Consider the following 27849-nt stretch of genomic DNA (forward strand, 5'->3'; position numbering starts at 1 on the left):
GTCTCCATCTCGAGGACGCCTGTTTGTTTACTGTCCCTAACAGCAGGTACCCCCTCGGCTAAGCAAACCTCGTAAGTGACCTGATAGGTCCACGTCAAGCATATCAGAGTGAACCAAATATCACATGATCCAATTGTATAGAAAATATAGATAATGCTTTGGGAGAGAAATTCTCATAGTTATCAACGTAATTGAGTGCGATCACTAAGATAAAAGCGTGTTAACGTTATGGAATGGTAGGACCATTATGAGAAGGTTCCGAGGTATTTATCAAGTGTAAGGCAATGTCACAACTTTCATAGATCATTTGCTGTCACCCACACGGCATACCATGAACCGGCAACATGTTGACCCCTTCCGTCCTCAGGATTATAACATTAGTCAGTCTCCAGAAAGATCCACTGATCCGTTCCAGAAGGTATGTGTGAACTTAAGTATCATTTTTTTTATCACGTTTGTAAAGTGTTCAATTACGACTCACATTAATAGATAACCAGATGGTGGCGTTAATACTTGATGAAGGCGCGGCATTGAAATCTGATACTACCCTTGGCGACCACAACCTCGTATATAACACTTCAAGCTTATAGGCTTTCTGGTTAAATCTCCTCTGTTGTAAATGACAGTGGGACGTCCGTCAGTCTTATGTACTTGTATATAACACTTCAAGCTTATAGGCTTTCTGGTTGAATCGCCTCGGTTGTAAATGACAGTGGGACGTCCGTCAGTCTTATGTACTCGTATATAACACTTCAAGCTTATAGGCTTTCTCGTTCAATCGCCTATTATTATTATTATTATTATTATTAGTAGTAGTAGTAGTAGTAGTAGTATTAGCAGTAGTAGTTGTATTAGTAATTATAGTAGTAGTAGTAGTAGTAGTAGTAGTAGTAGTAGTAGTAGTAGTAGTAGAAAAAGAAAAAGTAGTAGTAGTGGGATAAAATGGAGTTTATTGTCGCGTTCAAGATTATTGAACTTATATAGCCACGTGTGTGTGCGCACTTTAACATGGATACGACATGGTATATCAGTGGGCTAGTTCTATGAAACACACACATACACACACACACACACACACACACACACACACACACACACACACACACACACACACACACACACACACACACAAACACACACACGTGTGGTCACGTCGCTATATAATTGCGATAATCTCGATCTCACTTTCCTGACCTCACATTGGGGTAAAACCCAAGGTTCGGGCCCCGCGAAGATTCCGGGGTAGAATAGATCATCAGCAACCCATGCTTGCCGTAAAAGGTGACTATGCTTGTCGTAAAAGGCGACTAACAGGATCGGGTGGTCAGGCTCGCTGACTTGGTTGATGCATGTCATCGATCCCAATTGCGTGGATCGATGCTCATGATATTAATCACTGGATTGTCTGGTCCAGACTCGATTATTTACAGTCCGCCTGTCATATAGCTGGAATGTTGCTGGGCACGGCGTTAAACAACAAACAAACCAAAACCAAAACCCAAGGTTCGGTAAGTCTTAGACGTGTTTCATTTCTTTAAATACACGAACACGTATATGGTGCTGACAAACCATCACAGAGGTCATGACAAGTGCGAATATGGTAATCTTGTTTGAAGATCAGCGGATCCTGACACATCAAAGGCTCAAAACTTTTCACACCCAGGTCAGAGGAGTAAGTAATAAATCCAAGAAAAGTAATTAGGTGTTTTAAAACTAAAACAAAAAATGTACACCAATGAATTATAGTTGTGTTTTGGACCTGCCTAAGTTCAGCTTAACAAATAACGTTGTCACAACGTTTGTGAAGTTTTGGTCAAAACCAATTTTCAAGTGTACACTTCCTATTGCCCAGCAGGTTTAATTTAAATCAAGCCTGGTCTCTCATTTTTTTAGAGTTCTAAGCTGAGCACAACCGCAAAAGTTTTCGGAAATCTCGAGATCTACCTGCCAGACTCTCAATATGACGATATTGATGAGAGCACCAATCGTCGTGGTGAATTTGCCAGGACGAAAGAATCATGTATCTCATCGCCACAGAAAGCGCCCTCAAAGCGGAGATGCGTTATCATGACGCTAGTCGTTGCTTTCGTCACTGTTGTCGCCATATGCATCGTAGTACCAGTCGTCGTTGTTGTTAAAAATGGACAAGCAGCAGGTATGACATTAAATTTTTAAATATATATACCTTGTTATATACTTTCATGTTGAAAAAATTCTGCCTAATGTGCAAATGTATGGAAGCTGTGAGAGACTGAATCTTGTTTTACGCCGCAACCGACATTATGAAAACAACTTCAGGGCGACCTATAATTGTAGTATCGACCAAACAAACCAGCGAATGACTGTTGCTGGACGCCAAAATTTGCAATATTTTGCCTCAAAAACAGATAGCAACGCGAAATATCGCAAAGAACAATGAAAAACGAAGCGTGATTTATTTCACGATAAAACATTGTTCTATCATAACGTCATTTCTGGAGATTCCAAAATCCGCTCGCAACTTGATAACGTCGTATGTTTGACGACGTTAATTTTGAGAGGGGAGTGTCTAGTGAGTTGTTCCCCATAGATGTAGTAGGGCAACGCAGATAAACGCGATGACCGAATGATCGCATCGATATCCAAAACCGGGAGAGATATGACAATCTGTACTGGGAGAAGGGGGCACGGGTGGCCCAGTCGTCTAAGGCGCCGCGATTCGCTGTGCAGAGTTGCGTCGCTTGGGCACGCCAGAAACCTATGATTGTGGGTTCGAATCCCGGTTCGCCCCAATTATGTTTCTAGGTTTGTCAGTACCATACCCGTGCTCGTGGGTTTCACCGAAGTGGTAAACGTCTGAGACCTGCATCACGTCGAGCTTCCCCCCCCCCCCATTAAGCTGACAGCGGTGATTTAACTGGAATACTGTTAAAAGCGACGTTAAACCCAAACTCACTCACTCACTGTATTGGGAGAAAAGATACAGGTAATGGACGTGAAGATTGTGAGAATATGCGGGAAACATCCACCTGTGCATAAAATAGACTTGTCCGACATTGTCGAGGTCGGATTTTATAGGGAGTCATCATTATTTAAATAGGGTTTAATATTTTTAAAGCTTGTACATTTTATCAACATCCTTAAAGAGGCTGTACATAATGTTGATGTCTCGTGCGCCTCCATTGTTTATTCTTCCAGCAGTGTTTTATTGTACGATAAACAACGACCACGATTCGATTATTTCTTAAATATGAAGGAGGTCTGTAATTTCGACCAGTGATTGATGTTATGAACAACGATCCAAACTGTCGGGGTGCAATGACACGCAATCAAGCAAGTTATACATCCTGCGGCTGTAAACAACAATCCACGTCATTCGGACACAATGAGACCCAATGAGACACAATGAGTTGTATGATTGAATGACATTTTGCGACGCACTCATCAATATTACAGCTATATCACGGCGGTCAGAAGACACTGAATCTAGTGTAGGCAACCATTGCTTGACAGTATGAGCAACGATTCATTGGGGTGCAGTCCGCCTGGTAGAACGCTGTTATCATCCAGAACGAATTCGTTATACCGAAGAAGCTGTGGTTCCTTATTACCAGGGAGCTTTGATTATTTTGATCACTATCGGAAAATGGAACTCAAACTCGAATAATAGTGTAATATTTATATTGTCAGTAATAAAAGGACATTTTGTCAGATGAATATATTTGCAATCCTGCCTGAACAAAGATGCATTTGGATCCATTCGGTTTATTCCGGAAAATACAATCATCAATGAAATATAGCTGGAATATATTGCCAAGTGCGGCGTTAAACAACAAACAAACAAACAATCTCTCTGACGCTGAAGCTGGTTAGCTGTATCGTGTACACTCAAGACACTGGTTATTAATGTTTACTGACTTACAAAGTAGGAAGAATGATTTTGGATGATGAATCGAATCTCACCATTGTGTATTTTGATATCAAACATAGCAAAACTAGTCGGAAAATGTTTACGACTCTTCAGCAAGCGTCAGGCTTTCATCGACTTGTGTTCATATATTTATATCAAAAGACACTCGGATGGAGTCTCGGGTATATATCCCTTGGACAATTTGATCAGATACCATTAGTTTGTCCCCATCGACATTGCTCAAGGGTATTATCATTGGTACAATGTTAGACAAAAAGAGGAAACATATATGCAGTGATACGACAGCGATGCCCCCGGGACCTTGTATATATACACTGGGATAGATCATATCTATGTGAAACGAGGTGTGACGGTTTATCTGTTCCGAGGATATTAGTTTTGTAATGTTTAACATTATTTCGCGAGGTACAGACAATCCGTTATTCCATGTTGCGAACAGGTCATCTTAAAAGTTTGCACGGCCTTTCTGAGAAAATGTAGAAAAATGTGGATTACCTGATCTGAAAAGGAACTCAGGAAATCTATTGTTTAATAGTGAGTGAGGGGGTGAGTTGGGTTTAACGCCGCTTTTAACACACTGGACAAAATATCATCCATTCCAAACAATCCAAAACTTGGAAATACCACCATTCCAAATGGAAATATGACCATTCCAAAATTTGTCAAAGTCATATTTCCAAGGTTGGATTTGTTTGGATTGTTTGGATTTTGGGGGATTTTGGGGGATTTTTCGGATTTTTGGGGATATGTTTGGATACAACATGTCATAATCATATCTGTTAAATGTTGTACAACTTTTGACCTTATGTGAGATTAGTAATGACATGAAAGTTAATAATTCAGAGTATTTTGGCACTATTTACCTCGAAAAGACCACGCAAATTTAACTAAAAGAATTTCTGTAATTTAAAGTAGCTACTCTTCATATTTTATTTCTTATCTTCCTTGTCTATAGTCATATGACATTGACTATGAACTTTGAATAATTAAACAAATAGTTTGTTTTCCCATACCGACTTCCGATTGTCGTTGAAGACCGTTTCGAGAATAGAGGGCCTCATTATTATAATTTGAACTAATATATTATGTTTTGTAAACGATTTTGTGGCTATGACCTAGGCAAACAATGATGTTTTTAGAAGAAATGGTTTGTTTAAATCACAATTAATGCTGTCCCTAAGACAAAATTTTCCGTTATCCACGTAAACCTAAACCTGGGAGAAATAAAGTTCTGTTCTGAAGACGCCGTCATGATTAGTTGGCGCCAGTCTAGACTGTCCAATCAACGTGAATATACAAACATTGATGTTACTTGACCAGTTGATGACACCTGTCAAACTCAAAGTGCCCCTGGTCCTCCACCCACCATGTGTACCGGTAATACTTTAGCGAACTTTGTGTTTTATTTGCAGTTATATCACTGTTAGGCTGACTGATTAGAGAATACATTTTGTTGTTTTTGTTAACGATCGTTTCCACTCTCATCGTGGTAACCTTATAGTGAGTGAGTGAGTGAGTATGGTTTTACGCCGCTTTTAGCAATATTCCAGCAATATCACGGCGGTGGTAACCTTATAAGTGGCTAACTTTTTTATCATGATGAAATGAAACATATTAAAATAAATCAGAGGGACTGACGATCGCATTTTTTGCATAAATGTCATGCTCGCATTAATTTCATGATTTACTGAAGATAGATTTGAACATTTCTGAGCAACGATCATGTTTGGGTAAGGGAGATAATCTTGTCTCCGCTTGCAATTGGATTCAATCGGGCGAGCAGTTCCGAGATCGCAGCTTGACTGTTCGGTACGGCCGAAAGGCGGCATCCATGTTGTTCACGCTCCGCTGATCACGGGGCCTCATTTTTTTCTGTTTTGTCTGTATTATGAGCCGGGATGCGCATGAAACACGGGTGTCAAAACGAATATATTTACCAATTATATGTACGGTCAATTAGCCAGTTCAAGAGACAATACCCTGGTTCTACCACCTTTAGGTGTAATTACGTCGCATGACCCTGGTTCACGGTTCGTCTGATCTCCCCTCATAAAACCACGATGTTTATATTATTTACCTGGAGCCTCAGACAGCGCAGACTTCCTGTGTACATGTGTAAATAAAATAATTATTGACACAGTGATGTAATTAAAATTTGTCACTATTCACAACTCCTATTTTGATTTTTATCTTGTTCAGCTGCATTTCCGATCAGTTTTATATGTATAAAAAATCTTCTCTAGTATTTATAAACCAAACCTAAAAACATTATATAAGAACAATTGTGTTTTTAAAACATAAGTTTTCTATTAAAACAACCATGCAAGTAAGATTTCAGCCGTAATTTTACTTTAGTTACTCCACAGATTACATATCTTATATGCTGCAAACGCAGCGAATGTAATGCTACTACGGTAATTAAGGGCTTGAATGTTTATGTGAAGGCAGTTAGAGCAGACGAATTCCCCCCCCCCCCCCCCCTCGCTGTATAACGACGGTCGCTAAACATACATATATATGTATTTTTCGTGTTTTTGGCTTGATTTGATTGTCCTTTGGTGAAAACAAATGTTCAATTGTGAAAGCGAACCCTTTTCCCCTGAACGTTAAAAGACAGGAGACTTGGTTTTTGTCTGAAATATCAACGTTGAAGTCGTTTATATATTCGGAAATCCATAAAATGGTAAATATTTATTAAATTCATGTCCTGTTTTGTATATATGTATATATTTTTATGTTAATATGGACAATGGTAAAATTCATTATCACAGTTTAAGTGCTGTTCACAAATGTATGTTAATCTGCTTCGTAATGAATGAAGCATGGCAATAAATGTATGCATCTGATTCTTCATTTGTTCTGTATTATTTGATGAGAATGAGTTTCCTTAATGATGATCACTCTCGCAGATTATTTGATCAGAGGATAGGACATTAACTGGAGAATAGTTATGAAAAATGTATATATAAGTATAGGCGGTCTGTGCACATGTGGTGAAACAGATACCGCACTGATTTGATAATCGGGACTTGGAAATCATAGTCTGTCATTAAATTGATTTTAAAATATATGGTTTTGACTGTAGTACGTCCTGACATGATAATATTATGTCGTAAACTTATCTTATATTATGTTAAGTAAAACAATTATTGATAACTTCCTGAATTCCAATTGTTCAATGAACAGAATTATTCAAAGCTCTGGCTTGAGACAACAATAAATTAGATGTTACCAAAGATCCATTATATGATCTTAGGCACATGTCGGGGCACTTACATGTGAGCCGTCTAGACGACCGTCCGTTTTGTAATTAAATGGCAGCCATCCAGCCGAATACTTAATCTTGAGACCTATTAGTGTCTAAACGTCTGGGCCGCGTCCCAATCAAACCCTCTTATCGAAAACTTAATAAAAAACAATATTAGCCCTAGAAACCAAGCCCTAGCCCGGAAACATCCACTACTTACTCCAATTTCCCAAAGAATAACCAATTACCTAAATGAACACAAAATAAATAATCTTAAACAAAACAATAAATCATCCAATATCTTCACTCCAAAACCAAAGTACCAAAGTACCAAAAATAGACACAACACTAGCCGATACATTAAATAAACAGACCGAACCTAACATCGCTAAAACCACCACACTAGCATACATACATGAAAATTGGCCGAATTGGTGTCACATATACACAGACGGATCCTCAGATCCGATCTCAAAACACACAGGTTTCGGAGTCCACATCGCACAACCAACCAAAAACACACAATCTTACCGACTCCCAAACAACCAATCCATATTCACGGCCGAACTAATGGGCATGGCCTCAGCACTACACAATCATCAATCTAAAAAACACCAAAAAATCCTCATCCTAACCGACTCCCTCAGTGGACAACAAGCCCTCAAAAATAAAAACACTAAAAAACACCCCAAACTAATAAATCAAATACTCAATAGCTCTAACAACTTAACTAAGGCAGGTAAACAAAATAATAGAGTTCATTTGGATCCCCGCCCACGTAGGAATCTTTGGAAATGAAAAGGCAGATAAAGCAGCAAAATTATCCCTTAAACTCCCAGAAATAAGCTTAAACTTACCCAGCTCAAAATCAGAAATCAAAAGTGTCACTAAACAAACAATCAACAAAAATTGACAAAATATATACCAAAACTCAAATAGCCAAATCAGGAAAGTACTAAAAAAAAACTAAATAAACCAAAAATACTACACCCATCCAAAAAAATCGACAGAATAATTACTAAACTACAAACAGGCCACACCAAACTAAATAATCACCGTAAAATAGCTAATCTACACACAACAGGAAACTGCCCACATTGCAAACAACAAGAAACACAAGAACACGTTCTCCCTCCCTTGGTCACGCCAGAAACCTATGATTGTGGGTTCGAATCCCGGTTCGCCCCGATTATGTTTCTAGGTTTGTGAGCACCATACCAGCGCTCGTGGGTTTCACCGAAGTGGTAAACGTCTGAGACCTGCATCACTTTAGGATTTCCTCCCACATTAAGCTGACACGCCGCGAAATAACTGGAATACTGTTAAAAGCGGCGTTAAACCCAACTCACTCACTCTCTCACTCACTTTCAGTGAAGTGATTTAGGCGAACACCTGGTGTCAACACTGATTTGTAGTGACCCATTCATGTTATTTTCACCGATATTTTGCCTTTTGTTGTTTTATTATTATTAGGACTAATCATTTTCTGGCGTTGACGTTTAATTATATTATTATCTGACGTTAATGACGGTTCGGATTAGCCGATGTTTCTGGAAACTGACGCATCTGGAAGGGATACCAGAAAGTCTTCACATATTGGAGCTTAAAATAACGATCACCAGAGCTACAGTTAATCGGAGTTTGAGCTGAAGGTTTGTGGTAGCTGAGTAAGGATTAATTCATGACAGATGTGCGCAGCAGGATCTTGACTTAATTTAGATATAAACCTACAGTATTTTGATTTATGATTAGAGGTTTCAAATGTAGATTTGATAACCGTAAAATATCACTCGGAAACGAACCTGCAGGCATGATTAAATGTGGAGATTGGGTGAATTAGGAGATAAACCCAATCGTGTTTTCAAATTATAGAATTCGACATTGGATACGAAACCGCTACATTTTTTTAAATATTTTTTTTTCATATGGGAGCTTGATTGTTTACTTTTGGAAACGTCAGTACTATGACGTCAGAACGTCGAAGTATTGTGACGCTGTAAACATATCGTCGCTGTATGTGATTGAGTAGCACTGAGTGTTTACTGTATTTAACAAAACTCCTTTTAAATCGTTATCTTGCGTATACTGCCGTGCAGGCTTTAACGACCCGTGAAGAGCCGGGGTGGAATAGGTCTTCAGCAACCCATGCTTGCCGTAAAAGGCGACTATGCTTGTCGTAAGAGGCGACTAACGGGATCCGGGGTAGAATAGGTCTTCAGCAACCCATGCTTGCCGTAAAAGGCGACCATGCTTGTCGTAAGAGGCAACTAACGGGATCCGGTGGTCAGGCTCGCTGACTTGCTTGATGCATGTCATCGAACCAGATTGCGTGGATCGATGCTCATGATGTCAATCACTGGATTATCTGGTTCAGACTCGATTATTGACAGACCGCCGTCATATAGCTGGAATGTTGCTGAGTGCGGCTTAAACAACAAACAAACAAACAAACAAACAAACAAACAAACAAACCAAACATGATTTAGCTCACAATAGATCCCGGCAACCAATGTTGATCGTAAGAAGGAACTTAATGGATCGGGCGACTTGGTTGTGACTTGCTTGCGAATGATTGCTCATGTCAGTGGATCGTCGGGTCCGTCTTTGATCATATGCAGGCCGCAGTCATGAAGGAGTGAGTGAGGTGTGTTTTACAAAATTTCAGCAATATTCCAGCAACATAACGACTGGGACACCAGAATTGGATTTCACACGTTGTTCCCATGGGGGGAATCGAACCCGAGTCTTCAACTTGACTAGCGAACACCTTAATATAGGCTCCCTAACCGCCCCATGACGAAATAATGATAAGTGTGGTATTGAACAACACGCAAACAATTGGAAGCAATACTAATTTGCGCTTGTCCTCTAGGTATCTCGGACCACCTCCGTGCCTAGAGGTAGAGCGTCCGCCCGGAGAGGGGAAGGTCCGGGGTTCGATCCCCGGCCGCGTCATACCAAAAAAAGATGGTACTTGTTGTTACCCTGTCTGGCGCTCGGCATTAAGGGGCTAAAACAAGGACTGGACGGCTCGGAGTCAGTTTACTTTGTCTGAGTTGGGTATTCATATTAAACTGCGGCATGGTATCTCAGTGGGCTAGCACTATAAATCGACATCAGTCCGGACTAGAACAAGCACGCACGCACGTACATGCACGTCACTATATAAGTGCAATAATCTTGGACGCGACGTTAAACCCCATTTGACCTCACCTCAACTCACTAGGTATCTGACATTGTTTTTTGTTCAAAATAAGTGATTAAAACACCAACTAATCATGATTGAGGAAAACGTGTATTCAAGGAAATAGTTGGTTATTTTCTTTCGCAGTGATGCGATAAGAAACAATAATATCCTTAAAAGAGGATTCGATACCGATAGTGGACCAATCAGAATGAAAGATTCTGAAAGTCTAATAATGAGTGAGTTGGTCGGGTACCACTGCAAAGCGATCGTAGCACTAAAACTGTCGTACCTCCACCAATTTAACACAGACTGTGAAACGGGGACCAAGATGACAAAAAACTTGTGATTTGCTGAAAAAAACATACAAACTACTATTTCCCCTTTTAAATAAGCATGCATCCGTAATATTGCGACATCATCCTTATCTCATGTAAGTGAGTGAGTGAGTTGGGTTTCACGCCGCTTTTAACAGTATTCCAGTTATATCGCGGCGTTATCTCTTGTAAGGCGGTATTGTGTTCTGGGGCGCTTCATTTAGCTGCGTCCCCTGTGACGGTGGGTTCGAATCCCAAATTCTTTATGATTGTAATTGGTGGGTTGTCAGCCCCTGTCCGAGCTAGTCTGTTCCCCCAACTTGTTACACGTCCGGGTCTGCATTACGGCGTACGGCGTTAAATCCAAGTCACTCACCGTATGCTATATGTTTCTATTTTCGAGTAAAAAAATGAACGCGATGCCGTGGCCTGAAATGTTAACTCCCCAATGGCTTTCTTATTTTCTAGCATTAACGTTTCGTTGTTTGTTTGCTTGTTTGTTTGTTGTTTAACGTCGCACTCAGCAATATTCTAGCTATATGGCGGCAGTCTATATACTGAAGTCTGGACCAGACAATCCAGTGATTGACATCATGATCTGTTGGTTAGTTTGTTATTTAACGCCGCACTCAACAATATTCCAGATATAAGACGGCGGTCTGTAAATAATCGAGTCTGGACCAGACAATCCAGTGATTGATATCTTGAGCATCGATCCACGCAATTGGGATCGATGACATGCATCAACCAAGTCAGCGAGCCTGACCACCCGATCGCCTTTTACGACAAGCATAGTCACCTTTTACGGCAAGCGTGGGTTGCTGAAGACCTATTCTATCCCGGAATCTTCACAGGTCTTGACATCATGAGCATGGATCTACGCAATGTTTGGATACAATGACATGCATCAATTGTGTCCCAATTGTGCCCCGTTGGTCTCCTCGTACAACAAGCATGGGTTGCTGAAGACAACCCGAATGTTTATGGGTATTTAGCAGTATAGATAATGGACCGTTTTATGTTTTATCTCCAGACGAAGCCTTGGCACAAGGAGACACCCTGAAGAATGTTGGTGATATCAAAACTTCTGCAACCTCAACTACCTCACTGTCGTCGACGACACCCGTATCACCGACCTCATCGTCTGCCTTAGATACATCTTCTACATCATCTTCCTCGGCCACTAGCACTGATCCATTCAGAACATCACCCACGACAACAGCAGTTACAACGTCTACGTCAAGCTCCACTTCATCCACGACTACAGGGCCCACACAAAGTACATCTACAGCATCTACTACAACTACGACTACATCATTAACGACTACTACACTGCCACAGACAGGTAAGATGTTGATCTTAGTAGTAATTCCAGAGGACGTTAACTGTGCATGTGTTATGTAAAATATGTTGGATTTCGCTGTCGTTGACGTTTTATGTTACTGTTATTGAACAGTTGTGATACTTTTATTAATAAGCAAAGACTACACTAAACATTTTTACTTCAGCATCCAATACTTGCAGTAAAAGGCGACCATGCTTGTCATAAGAGGCGACTAACGGGATCGGGAGGTCAGGCTCGCTGACTTGGTTAATACATGTCATCGTATCCCAATGGCGTGGATCGATGGACATGTTATTAATCACTTGATTGTCTGGTCCAGACCCGATTATTTACAGACCGCCGTCATATAGCTGGAATATTGCTGAGTGCGGCATTAACAACCAACCAACCAACCAACCAACCAACCAACCAACTTTATTCAATAACATCTTCTATTGTGTCGATAATTATATCAACTGGGTCTTATTTATATATGCTTTCTATCGTTTTGTTATCGACAATCGAAAAAGGCGATATTTCCTCCCATGTGTTGATCTGGCTACATATTCCAAATGCACTCATAACGTTGTATATATTATTACATGTTTGAGATTAAACACACCCACACAAGGCTATCGTGAATATATGTTTCTGCAAAGGTAATCGTGAATGTTTTCTTCTGATATGGCTGTTGTGAATGTATTGCTCTACAATGGCAATCGTGAATGTATTACTCTACAAAGGCTATCGTGAATGTATTTTTCAACAAAGGCTATCGTGAATGTATTTTTTGAAAAAGGCTATCGTGTATGTACTTTTCAACAAAGGCTATCGTGAATGTATTTTTCAACAAAGGCTATCGTGAATGTATTTTTCGACAAAGGCTATTGTGAATGTATTTTTTTCTACAAAAGGCTATCGTGAATGTATTGCTCTACAATGGCAATCGTGAATGTTTTGCTGTGATATGGCTGTCGTGAATGTATTGCTCTACAACGACAATCGTGAATGTATTGCTCTACAATGGCAATCGTGAATGTATTGCTCTACAATGGCAATCGTGAATGTATTGCTCTACAATGGCAATCGTGATTGTATTGCTCTACAATGGCAATCGTGAATGTATTGCTCTACAATGGCTGTCGTGAACGTATTGCTCTACAACAGCAGTCTTGAATGTATTGCTCTACAATGGCAATCGTGAATGTATTGCTCTGCAATGGCTGTCGTGAATGTATTGCTCTACAATGGCAGTCTTGAATGTATTGCTCTACAATGGCAATCTTGGATGTATTGCTCTGATATGGCTGTCGTGTATGTATTGCTCTACAATGGCAATCGTGAAAGAAATGCTCTACAATGGCAATCGTGAATGTATTGCTCTACAATGGCAGTCTTGGATGTATTGCTCTGATATGGCTGTTGTGAATGTATTGCCTACAACGGCTGTCGTGAATGTATTGCTCTACAATGGCTGTTGTGAATGTATTGCTCTACAATGGCTGTTGTGAATGTATTGCTCTGCAATGGCTGTCGTGAATGTATTGCTCTACAATGGTAGTCTTGAATGTATTGCTCTACAATGGCAATCTTGGATGTATTGCTCTGATATGGCTGTCGTGAATGTATTGCTCTACAATGGCAATCGTGAATGAATTGCTCTACAATGGCAATCGTGAATGTATTGCTCTACAATGGCAGTCTTGGATGTATTGCTCTGATATGGCTGTTGTGAATGTATTGCTCTACAATGGCTGTCGTGAATGTATTGCTCTACAATGGCAGTCTTGGATGTATTGCTCTGATATGGCTGTTGTGAATGTATTGCCTACAACGGCTGTCGTGAATGTATTGCTCTACAATGGCAGTCTTGGATGTATTGCTCTGATATGGCTGTTGTGAATGTATTGCTCTACAATGGCTGTTGTGAATGTATTGCTCTACAATGGCTGTCGTGAATGTATTGCTCTACAACGGCAATCGTGAATGTATTGCTCTACAACGGCAATCGTAAATGTATTGCTCTACAATGGTAATTGTGAATGTATTGCTCTACAATGGCTGTCGTGAACGTATTGCTCTACAATGGCTGTCGTGAATGTATTGCTCTACAATGGCTGTTGTGAATGTATTGCTCTGCAATGGCTGTCGTGAATGTATTGCTCTACAATGGCTGTCGTGAATGTATTGCTCTACAATGGCTGTCGTGAATGTATTGCTCAAAAATGGCAATCTTGGATGTATTGCTCTGATATGGCTGACGTGAATGTATTGCTCTACAATGGCAATCGTGCATGAATTGCTCTACAATGGCAATCGTGAATGAATTGCTCTACAATGGCAATCTTGAATGTATTGCTCTTCAATGGAAATCGTGAATGTATTGCTCTACAATGGCAATCGTGAATGTATTGCTCTACAATGGCAATCTTGAATGTATTTTAGAGATGAAGATGTTTGGATCGGAGACGTTACTTGACTACGGAGCATCGTCTGTCATCTGCGGCGTGACACATCCGTACAATTGGGAATACGTCAGAATACGTCACGTCGACATGAGCGGAAAGAAGAGAGAGATCTGCAGAATTGCTAAGGGATCCAGCCCACACCTCGACAGCGCCATGGACGCGAACAAAGTCTCGGTGAGCTCTTCCTGATGTGAAACTGGAAACTTGAAAAGTTGAAAAAAACTTCATTATCTCCTTTCTCATTTACCGCTGTTTACATATATTTACAACTCCATTATATCTTTGGCCACATATCTACACATATCAAGATTTTCACGATGAAAAATATCTGAGATAGCAGTGAAACCTGCTGAAACGCTGCCACAAGAACTCGCTGTATATAATGGAAAACGTGGCGGTCGAGTAGCCGACTGGTTAAAGCGTTCGCTCTTCACGCCGAGGACCCAGGTTCGATTCCCGACATGGGTACAATGTGTGAAGCCTATTTCTGGTGTCCCCCGCCGTGATATCGCTGGAATATTGCTAAAAGCGGCGTAAAACCATACTCACTCACTCACTCACTTTTATGGACAGAAATTGGGGAGGCAGATAAAAGGTTAGTCAAATCCAGCCACATTTAAAAATCGAACCACTGGACCATGTTGTAACTTCGAGATAATCGGAAATTCGAGATAGGGAGGCACGGATAGACAGGCAGATCATGTAACAGAATCATGCACCTACAGCAATACGATTGCATACACGTAACTGATGTAATGTAACTTTTAATAAGTTATATCAGTTTTGTCCCACTTGTTTCTGAATTGTGTCACCCAATTATTTGGCCTTGACCTTATTAACCGTCTTTTACTTGAAGGTAACGTGGAACGTGACGTCATCAAGTCTGTATTTCCTATTGGCGTTCAAGCCTGCCAACTGTGAAGACGTGGGGACGTATTTCTGCGACCTTGTCACGGACTCAGGAACCAGAACAGCTGTTTCCACTGTCACAGTGAAAGGTACACAACGTTCATGGGCTCGTTCAAACATATACATTTATATAAGTATCAAAATTTCAAACGTAAACACACCGAATACGGGATGTGATATTGCTTAACAGTTTTGTATATTTTCAAAATGATATTTTTATGTTGATTCGCATTGTTAGAATTTGTTTGGTTCTAAAGTTTGTACATAACAATAATTGTCTAAATTAGAATAACTACCAAAGATAAAACAGTTAATGACTAGAGCGAAACCTAGTCATCTCAAAGGCACGAGGACTACCAAACCCGTGAAGATCCGGGGTACAATAGGTTTTCAGCGACCCATGCTTGCTGCAAAAAACGACTATGCTTGTCGTAAGAGACGACTATCGGGTCGGTCAGGCTCGCTGACTTGGTTGATGCGTGTCATGGTATTCCAATTGCGTGGATCGATACTCATAATGTCAGTCACTGGATTGTCTGGTCCCGACTCGATTATTTACAGACCGCCGTCATATAGCTGGAATATTGTTGAGTGCGGCGTTAAACAAACAAACAATAAACTTAGACCACCAACAACAAAACAATGAGCCCCGAAAACGCGCCATTACCATTATAATTATATTAAAGTCATTATTATTATTATTATTATTATTATTATTATTATTATTATTATTATTATTATTCCTAGCCGTGCCTTCAAAACCTTCTCTGACAACACCCAAGACGGTGGTTGCCGGTCGACGGACTGAGATCTCGTGCATGGGGAACGTCGGTTTCCCCGGGGGGATGATGACGTTGTATATCAAGGACAAGGAAACTGACGTTCTCAGGGAAATCAGCGCGAATGATGGACTGACTCGGGAATTCAGACGGGAGGAGTGTCACAATTACGTGAATCTCACCTATACATACAGTCCGCCCAAAGACGGGAACGACACCGCCATTGTATGTTTGACGGAAAATAGTTTCGTAGCAACCGACGTCATCAGAAAGACGGCGTCAGCTGATTTGCAAGTACTCCCAGGTAATATACAGCAAGAATCGAAACCATGAAAGATAACCAATTGCAAATCAAGATTCGAACTGGTGCCTAGAAACATACTAAGGGACGCAACCGCTGCAACTAAGACGACAGGGCCACCCGCTAAAGAACATTATCTAATACAGACGAACGATTTTTTTCCGAATGGTTGGATATTATTTCTTAATACTTCTTAACAGTATAATTATTTTATTTCCGTTTCAATTTATTATAATTATTTTTACGAACTACTATCATGTTAAAATAGTATTATCACTATAGTCATTATTATTTTCATAATGGTCGACCCAGATTTTTGTCCGTTGTCTATCGTCAAATTAATATCAGCAAACGGTCTTTTTCAGGTAACATTTGCACATCTTCCTCCGGATCCTCCTCCGCCGTGCCTTTCCCCTTCACCTGTGAGAGGTTCGTCATGTGTCAAGGTGGCACGGCGTCGGTGGTGGCCTGCCCCGCCGACACGTGCTACAACGCCGAGACGTTGCTTTGTCAACAAGATCGCGGAGACACGCCGTCCAAATCAGGTAATTTTATACTTATTTTTTATCCATTGAACCTGGTTTGCACATCAAGAGCGAAAACAGCTATGTTGTTTGTTTGTTTGTTGTTTAACGCCGCACTCAGCAATATTCCAGCTATACGACGGCGGTTTTGAAATATTCGAGTCTGGACCAGACAATCCAGTGGTTGACATCATGAGCATCGACCACGAAATTGGGGAAAACAGCTATGTACGGCCACTGTTATTTTCAATTTAGTTTTTACAGTTAATTTTACGTAAACGACCTTTATAGAAAAAAATATTGAAAATATTGTTTCAAAATAAAATCGGGAGGTAACATCAAGGTGTAACGATTTACATATAAAAAGAATTCAGGAAATATCCGAACGCCTTTAAGTTATAATTTGTTGTTATTTCAGAGATAACGCTGGTGACATCAGCAGCTATTCTGAACGCGAGCACTCCGTTTGTGACGTGCATGGCTTCTAACGTGATGGGCCAATATAACCTCACCATCTCTCATTCCAACGACGCTGGCATATTTGAGAGCCTTGTTTCAGTGTTCCTGAACACTATGACGTCATATTCAGCCTTGACCTCTCGCAACGTCACCCCCAGCGTGACGAGGGAAGACGGCATGGTTGCTGTATCTCTAATCGCCCATGGCATCTCTTGCACAGATGGGGGATTATATAGATGCCATCTACAAACAGCTTCTGACAAGATCAGCAGAGATGGCACCGTGACAATTAATGGTAAGGGGAGTGAGTGAGTGAGTGAGTGAGTGAGTGAGTGAGTGAGTGAGTGAGTGATCAGTATATTCTTACATCACAGCGTGATGACGCAGATGGTTGACGTTTCCACGTGAGCAGGTTTGATGCAGATTTAACATGTTTGACTAAAGGACGATTCCGGGATAGCAATATTCCAGCTATATGACAGCGGTCTGAAAATGGTCGAGTCGGGACCAGACAATCCAGTGATTAATATCATGAACATCGATCCATGCAATTGGGATCGATGGCATGCATCAACCAAGTCAGCGAGCCTGACCACCCGATCCCGTTAGTAACCTCTTACGACAGGCATAGTCGCCTATTACGGCAAGCATGGGTTGTTGAAGACCTATGAAGTGACATGATATGAACTAAATGGTATGTATATTCGCACGTTATGACCACTGGGTGCTTTTGTTTTTGTCTATTTTGTATTCTTACTGTGACTGCGGTCGAGCAAACTTGGAGGCTGGGAGTTGTAGCATCCAAATATAAAAGCAATCGCCAGAGACTGTTTAGCCACGATTATCTGCCTGAACAGTGAGTGAGTGAGTGAGTTGGGTTTAACGCCACTTTTAACATTATTCCAGTTACATCTCGGCGTGTCAGCTAAATGTGGGAGGAAAGCTCGAAGTGATGCAGGTCTCAGACGTTTACCACATCGGCGAAATCCACGAACACGGAGTATGGTGCTGACAAACCTAGAAACACAATCGGGGCGAACCGGGATTCGAACCCACAATCATAGGTTTCTGGTGTGCCCAAGGGACGCAACTCTGTACAACGAATTGCGGCGCCTTAGACGACTGGGCCACCCGTGCCCCCTCTGTCGGAACAGACTGCACATGGCATAAAAGGCAAAATAGTGGTGACAATTATATGAATGTATCACTGAAAATCAGTGATGACACCACGTGTTTGCGAAAAACTTTTACCAATTACAATAGACAATGTCCCGGTTTAACAAAAGCCACTCGACCTGCACTGTTAAAATAAAAATGGGCACCCGCCCATCAGAATTCCTCTTAAATTAACATACAATAACGATGTTATTGTTTTGATATCTTAATCACCTTTGTTGGCTCTGCACTTAAACATGTCTTTGTCGAATTGCCAAAGTAAGTTGTATCAGATCTGTTAAAAGTTTCAATACTCAATTCATATTGTATCTCGTGAGTCCACGGGTTCATCGTTCGTGTGTCCAGTTATATATATTTCGAAACAAGCAGCGTTCCTATGTCAGACCATCACGTGGATAAAGATTTTCTCTGGACTTTACAGCTTCATTATCGTAACATATGTATCGGGATAAGGATTTCGATTTAACGAGGTTGCACTATACAATTATTTCATTGATGTATTTTGGTTCTGTTTGTTTGTTGTTTAACGCCGCACTCAACAATATTCCAGCTATGACGGCGGTCTGTCAATAATCGAGTCTGGACCAGACAATCCAGTGATTGAGATCACGAGCATCGATGGCAATTGGGATACGATGAAATGCATCAACCAAGTCAGCGAGCCTGACCACCCGATCCCGTTAGTCGCCTCTTACGACAAGCATGGGTTGCGGAATACCTATTCATTGATGTGTAAAAGGATTGCAGGGAGACATTAGTTCATCACCGTCATTAACTTCTATATATATTTTCGGCTTGTATCATCGTCATCACCATCACCACCACCATCATCATCATCATGCAATTATTATTACTTCAGCACTTTCACCATCATCAAAATCAAATGCCGTCACGTTATTATCATCATCGTCGTCGTCGTCATTGTTGTGATTGTTATTGTTATTTTTGTTATTATTATATTATGATTATGATTTCTGTTATCATTTTCATCATCAACATCGTCATCATTATTTTTATTGTTATCATTATCATTTAACAGTGTTCATTAATAATCAATAATAACCCTATATCATGGATATATCATTGTTGAAAACTGTCGTATTATTTCAGCCCACCCAAACAAGCCATCCCTTTCATTTGATGCGGAGCTGAGAGTGGGCAGGTCAGCCCTGGCCGAATGCAGGGGGTTCGTTGGTTCTCCTGGAGGAAAAATACTATGGTTCTTGAAATCCGCTTCCATGCCAAACTTTATACAATTGGACATTGCCAAAGACACAACTGAAATGTTGGATTGTTCCAATCACGTGGTTAGCAGCTTCGTGTACACCCCTGTCATGGCTGCAAATGGATCCGTCCTAAAATGTGTGTCATCCAATGAAAACTATCCTCACATATCAGGAGAAGATAACAGCGACAGCACACAACTGCTGCTTCTGACGGGTACGTAGTTGGCACGATGTGACAATGGAAACATTGTTCATTGCGCGTTGAACACACCTCAGTAACTCAAATCACCATTACGTCTTTAGTGGGCATATAGAAATTGGACAACTTCTTTCTTGTTTGTAACGACGTTTTAGGCGTTTACTTCTGACCCCTTGATCAGATGAAGGGACAAGAAGTAGCCGTGAAACGTCGTTATTAACAAGACTTCCTACCCCTTCATCAGATGAAAGGACAAGAGGTAGCCGTGAAACGTCGTTATTAACAAGACTTCTTGGCCCTTACTCATATGAAGGGACACGAGGTAGCCGTGAAACGTCGTTATTAACAAGACTTCTTGACCCTTCATCAGATGAAGGGACGAGAGGTAGCCGTGAAACGTCGTTATAACAAGACTTCTTGGCTCTTCATCAGATGAAGGGACAAGATGTAGCCCTGAAATGTCGTTATAAACAAGACTTCTTGGCCCTTGATCAGATGAAGGGACGAGAGGTAGCCGTGAAACGTCGTTATAACAAGACTTCTTGGCCCTTGATCAGATGAAGGGACGAGTGGTAGCCGTGAAACGTCGTTATAACAAGACTTCCTATCTCTTTATCAGATGAAGGGACGAGAGGTAGCCGTGAAACGTCGTTATAACAAGACTTCTTGACCCTTGATCAGATGAAGGGACGAGAGGTAGCCGTGAAACGTCGTTATAACAAGACTTCTTGACCCTTGATCTGATGACGGGACGAGAGGTAGCCCTGAAACGTCGTTATAACAAGACTTCTTGGCTCTTGATCTGATGAAGGGACGAGAGGTAGCCGTGAAACGTCGTTATAACAAGACTTCCTATCTCTTTATCAGATGACGGGACGAGAGGTAGCCGTGAAACGTCGTAATAACAAGACTTCTTGGCCCTTGATCAGTTGAAGTGTGATGCTGCTTGTACAAGTCCGAACTTTTAAAGTATTTTGGTATGACGCGACTGGGTATGGAACCCCGAACTTTCCGCTCTCCGGGCGGACGCTCTACCACTAGACCAAATATTCATGACGCATGTCCTATAATGTACATGACAAATGGTCCCTTGGGGTATCCGGCAATCTATGCTTGTAGGCGACCACATTACACGACGACATGTTGCGCATAACAGCAATCACTTGATTGTCTGGTCCAGACTTGATTATTCACAGACCACCGTCATAAAGCTGAAAAGTTTGTTTGTTTTGTTTGTTTGTTGTTTAACGCCGCACTCAGCAATATTCCAACTATGTGACGGCGGTCTGTAAGTAATCGAGTCTTGACCAGACGATCCAGTGATTGACATCATGACCATCGATCCCCGCAATTGGGATACGATGACATGCACCAACCAAGTCAGCAGCCTGACCACCCGATCCCGTTTGTCGCCTTTTACGGCAAGCATGGGTTGCTGAAGACCTATTCTACCCCGGATCTTCATTGCTAATGTGCACATGCATCTCTTCTTTGACTTCAATACAGTGATTAGGTGTTATCTGCCTTACTCCGCTCAACATGGTGATCACTCCTATGCACAATTCTGTTGATCGCAAAGCATTTACTTGATCGTAGCTGAGCCCCTATGTCAGTGAATGAGCTCGTCTTATGGCGCAGTCAGCAACGTCTGTATTACACTGGCGTATTAGATGTATAATGTTGGACAGGGAAATCCTATTCCTTTGTACTTTATATCGATTGTAGTATGATCATGGCCCATGATATAGCTTGAGTCCGATTCAATGGGTAGGGTTTTACTCGGCTTTTAGCAATATTCCAGCAATATCACGGCGGGGGACACCAGAAATGGGCTCTACACATTGTACACATGCGAGGAATCGAACCTGGGTCTTCGGCGTGACGAGCGAACACTTAACCAGTGCCTACCCCACCGCCCGAGTCCGGGTCAAATGTGAGAAATTAAACAAAAGATTTTGATAAAAAGGTGAGAGATGATGACGTCACGGCCCAAACGAAGCTATGGTGCAAGGTAATTGTCGTAATAGAATGGAAATGTTCTACACTTGATAATCGATGATCTAGGCAAAAATGTGGAAAGCGTTTTGTTTATTTGGCTTTTTGTTTGCTTTTTTACACCGCATTTAGCAATATTCCAACTTCATGTACATAACAGGGGTCTGTAAATAATCGTTTTTGGACCAGAAAATCCGTCATGAGCATAGATCTGCTCAGTTGGGATACTGTGACATGCATTAACCAAGTCAACGAGTCTGACCACCCGATCCCGTTAGTCGACTCTTACGACCAGCTGGGGTGCTGAGGTTCAATTCCAACACGGATCGTCCCGGATCTATCCATTAAGTCGCCTCTGACTCTTGGGAACAATTGTAAATAAACGAATCCGACAGACCACTCATCTACAAAATCAGCTTACCTTACCTTACGCGTCTAACGACCAGCATCAGTTGCTGGGCACGAGTTCTAACCACGGGGTATTCGTAAATAACAGAGCCAACACCACAAATCACATAACAGATGTCCTTTACATACCGCTCCAGACAACACTATATTTAACATATGTATATTGATACAACTGTGAACAAGGCCCGTAGTGAATGATTGCCATAACAAATGACTAAATACCAGAGGGTGTGTGATGGTATCGCGATAATTAATGTTGTCTCGAGGGTTGGTTGGTTTGTTTGTTGTTTATTAGGTGCAATATTCCAGCTATATGACGACGGTCTGTAAATAATCGAGTCTGGACCAGACAATCCAGTGGTTGACATCATGAGCATCGATCCACGCAATTGGGATCGATGACATGCATCAACCAAGTCAGCGTGTCTGACCACCCGATCCCGTTAGGCGCCTTTTACGACAAGGACAGTCGCCTTTTAGGGCAAGCATGGGTTGCTGAAGACCTATTCTATCCCGGATCTTCACGGGTCGTTTCCTCGAGGGGACACCGAGTTGATGGAACCGTTGGTGGAACCGTCGGCCATCAAATCATCAAACCTTAACCAATACAGACGTCACCGACTGTTGATAATCACTTATGCCGTTGTTTCAGGTACGGAATGCAGAGGTGAAGCAGATAACAGTAAAGTCAGACACCCGTACACCTGTAACAAGTACATACAGTGTTCTGGATCAACACAGACTGTAAACACCTGTCCCGAGGGGGTATGTTTTGATTCAGTCACACAAACCTGTTTAGATGGGCCCTGAAGATATACAGACCAACATTTGCTTTATTATTTTGTGGATGTCAAAAACCTGATGGGGGAATGTCAAGGTCACAAGTTCCCCGGATGACAACAGATCACCACGGATTGGTTGTAGCAACTGTGCCCCGTTCCTGGAAGGGACCTTAGTGCCATGACTATCTCCAGTCAGTGTTAAAGTTAGGGCGTTACGACCGTCTACGAACTAAGACAGTCTCGGAGAAGCTGCATATTGGGTTGCCCAATTTTGTTTATTTTATATTTGTTTATAAAACTGTATTACTACGTGTTTGTATTTGATCAAAACTGTTTATAAAATCATGGCAAGCGCCAATGAACACTGTATAATAAATATATTATTATAAAATATTATATTATTATTATCATTATTATTCAAATAACAAATGCAGTAAAAGGGTTTGGCTCAGCATCAGCTCAGGGTGCTTGCCGCCACTACACGCAGCCCAGACAGCGAAAGGGACTTCTCCCAGGAAGCGCTGCCTAGTCGAACCCACCCAGGACTTTTGTGAAGACTCCCCAACACAGCAGCCATCTGCATTACCCAGATTGTCAGAGGGGCGGTATTCCTGGTATCCAAACCGGGCACTCTCCCAATGTCCGTCAACAGTTTGGGAGGTACCAAAAGCTAGGGCACCGAGAACAATGTGGAGTTGGACAACTTGGTACTTGGGATGCAAGCGTGACATTTCGAAAGCGAGGTCCGCATATTTACCATGTTCTTCCTGAAACTTGTCAATCACATCGGTGTCAAAAGGGACAGAAAATTCATTAATATAAATTATTTCATTGGATTTATAAAAAAAGGACAAGATCAGGTTTGTTGGCCTGGATACGCCTGAGGCTGTATACGGGCCTGATCCAAAGAATTTTGTATTAATCATTTACCATGACGCCTTCTCCGTATTCTGGGTCGTACCATGGATGGACCTGTGTGTCAAAACCACAAGCATGGCAAAGACGTTGATAAAATGATCGAGCCACACCATCATGTCGCTTAAGATACTGTGTTTGTGCCACAGCTGGGCTTCCACTGACAATGTGTTGGAGAGTCTAATTAAATTCATTACATAATTTACATTTCATATTTATATTTTGATGCAAAGTCACACATTGACGGTTTCGAGTGAGAAGTGACTGGTCCTGAACAGCAAACAGAAATCCTTCTGTTTCACTTTTCAGGCCAGCCGATCTCATCCAAGCGAAGGATTCTGCAGGGTTGCTGATGTTCTCAACATACTGCACATAAACTCGATGGAGTGGTCGTTCAGATAGCCTCGCCTTGAAAAACTGGGCCGATTTGATGTGGCACTTCGCTTGGTTGACACTCATTTCTGTACTGCCCAGCAGTACAGAACCATCAACAAAATCAACACTGACATTGAGATTATGTTCCACGTCAACATAATTATTATTACAGCTTCTTTGGACCAAAATGACAGGGTGGAGACTGTGGAATTGTGGAGCCGGCTATAGCCAGCAATATACCAGTGAGTGAGTGAGTGAGTGAGTGAGTGAGTTGGGTTTAACGCCGCTTTTAACAGTATTCCAGTTATATCACTATATGTCAGCTTAATGTGGGAGGAAAGCCCGAAGTGATACAGGTGTCAGATTTTTACCGCTTCGGTGAAACCGACGAGCACGGGTTTGGTGCTGACAAACCTAGAAACACAATCGGGGCGAACCGGGATTCGAACCCACAATCATAGGTTTCTGGCGTGCCCAAGGGACGCAACTCTGCACAGCGAATCGCGACGCCTTAGACGACTGGGCCACCCGTGCCCCCTGGCAATATACCAATGAACTACCCTTGTGGTCATTATTATTTTTATATGAAAAGCTGCAACTAAAATTACACAATATTGGAACATATTATTCCTGGTAAAAGAATAGTTTCAGATAAATTTCTTCCGTTCATTGCATCGAGATTCTTTTTTTAAATATATATTGGATATTTTTTAAATGAATCACCAGCATATCTCTAAAATATGCGTGTATATAGATGATTGTGTTTTCCGGGTTTGTTTACGTGACTAATACACAAGGTAATCTTAATCGCTTTGACCATTCAAATAATGCCCAGTATAACATGAAATACAACTGAGATTGTAAACCCTCACATCTGGTGATGTTTTATCAAAGTCAAAGTCAGAATAGTTTATTTGTGTGAATGCCTTTGGCCCATAAACAGGAAATACAATGCCAATAAGAAAATGTGACAATAATAGTGTCTGGACCAGACAATTCAGTGATTGATATCATAAGCAATGTTCCAAGCAATTGGTATACAATGACATGCATCAACCAAGTCAGCGAGTCTGATCACTCGATCCCGCTAGTCGCCTCTTACGACAAGCGTGGGTTGCTGAAGACCAAACAATGTGAAACGACGTCTATTTTTATGCATCCATGATATACAAAATATTGCGTTATATAAACCACTCTGAGTTGTACACAACAAACATTATAATTTATGAATATAAGTAATTGGAAATCCCCAATATCATTCTGGGAAATATACCTTACGTAGCTCGATATTATGTTTCCGGATCAATGCGAAATGATATAATTGAACTTCAGCAGATATATTGCAAACAGGTCACATACGTAGACAAGATTCAATTTATTGCCATCTGTCCACGTTGATGACAGTACATTTTGTTTATTTGATGTATAAGGTGAGGTGAGGTGAAATTGGGTTTAACGTCGCGTCCCAGATTATTGCACCTATATAGCGACGTGCATGTACGTGTGTGTGTTTGTGTGGCTGCTTGTACTAGTCCGGACTGATGCCGATTTATAGTGCTAGCTCACTGAGATACCATGCCGAAGTTTAACATGAATACCCCACTCAGACACAGTATACTGACTCCGAGCCGACCTGTCCTTGTTTTAGCCCCTTAATGCCGAGCGCCAGACAGGGTAACAACAAGTACCATCTTTTAACATCTTTTTGTATGACGCGGCCGGGGATCGAGCCCCGGACCTTCCGCTCTCCGGGCGGACGCTCTACCACTAGACCACGGTGGCGGTCATTTGATGTATAATGCCACACTTAACTGATTGCTTTTTTCCTATTTAGAAGTGTTGGGGGCTTGTGTGCGAAATAGTTCATTTCAATTGATTACTGACACTGAAACTGGTTGTTTTATGTACTGTTTATATTTAACATATAGTTTAGTCTCTCTGTGTTTAAGCTCGCAACACATTTTCTTCGGAGTCAATATAATATCCATTTGCTTATTTCAGGAAAAAATTACATTCAGTAAACATATTGCAAACATAGACCATATCCAACAGAAAACGCCTTTAAGAGCTGCTGGTTTTGTGTGAATGTTGCCTTTTGTATGGTGACTACTTTGCGACATTTGTTTGTTTGTTTGTTTGTTTGTTTGTTGTTTAACGCCAATAATTCATCTGTATGTCGGCGGTCTGTAAATGATCGAATCTGGAGCAGACAATCCAGTGATTGACATCATGAGCATCGATCCACGCAATTGCGATCGATGACATGCATCAACCAAGTCGTATCCCAATTGCGTGGATCGATACGCATGCTCCAGACTTGATTATTTACAGACCGCCGTCATATAGCTGGAATATTGCTGATCGCAGCGTCAAACAACAAACAAATAACAAAACGTACATTCCATTTCCATATCAAACCTCAAAATAGTTACATGGAATATTGAAGGTTTTCTTTCCAAAATAGACGATCTAGACTTTTTAGATTACATAAAAGGCTTCGAAATTATATGTCTAGTTGAAACATTTATTGACTATGCATTATCCATACCTCAGCTGTCAGCTTATGACACATATATTGCAAAAGCTCATAGGCTAGTTAAGGCTGGTAGACTGTCAGGCGGTGTAACGTTGTTGGTTAAGACCCGTATAGACCTGCACTGCCAACAGATTGAATTAGATATACACAATGTCGTATGCATTAAATTTGATAATTTCTCAACTCTTGGCAAAAACCTGTTATTATTTGGAATGTATGTTCCACCCATCGGCTCAACATTCTACGTTGCAGCTGAAAAGGCAACCGCCATTGAATTGGTTGACCAGTGGTTGATTGAGCATAGTGACTTAGACTGTGAGGTCATCATCTGTGGGGACCTGAATGCCCGTGTAGGCGGGGGAAACAACCCACCTGAGACACTAACTCAACGTGGCCTCAACAATGCAGCATTCCCCGATGAACCACCCATTCCAGTAGAAAAGAGACAGTCATGTGATAGTTTTGTAAACGCTTTTGGTCGTAAGCTACTGGAACTGTGTTTCACTCATGATTTATATATCTTCAACGGCAGGACAACTGGAGACAAAGAGGGTAGTTTCACTTACATAGCAGATCAAGGATGTAGCGTAATTGATTATTTTATAGGTTCAGTTAATGTTCACAATTGTTGTCAATCCATGTTTGGACATATTTCTCCCTAAAGTATCTACAAGTGATGATTATCTTTCCACCAAAACACACAAATATAAATGGAACCCTCGTAAGCGTGATGTGTTTATAGGAAGTATAACAAATCTATGTCCATCCTTCAACGAGCTCATCGATCTTTTAACTTTTGATTTCAATCTTGCCCT

General features: G+C 41.2%; 1 protein-coding gene across 1 annotated transcript; it reads left to right on the top strand.

Annotated features, from left to right (window-relative positions):
• Positions 1 to 331: 331 nt before the first annotated feature.
• LOC139447199 (uncharacterized) lies at positions 332 to 23236 on the top strand. The gene is made up of 10 exons (XM_071228423.1): positions 332 to 418; positions 1894 to 2155; positions 11692 to 12003; positions 14428 to 14624; positions 15307 to 15448; positions 16107 to 16442; positions 16805 to 16984; positions 17382 to 17717; positions 19709 to 20038; positions 23079 to 23236. The coding sequence occupies exons 1-10, from the start codon at positions 332 to 334 to the stop codon at positions 23234 to 23236; spliced, it is 2340 nt and encodes a 779-aa protein (XP_071084524.1).
• The last annotated feature ends 4613 nt before the right edge of the window (positions 23237 to 27849 follow it).

The sequence above is a fragment of the Haliotis cracherodii genome, unplaced genomic scaffold (genome assembly GCF_022045235.1).
Source record: "Haliotis cracherodii isolate W230 unplaced genomic scaffold, xgHalCrac1.p SCAF_7, whole genome shotgun sequence".
Classification (NCBI taxonomy): domain Eukaryota; kingdom Metazoa; phylum Mollusca; class Gastropoda; order Lepetellida; family Haliotidae; genus Haliotis; species Haliotis cracherodii.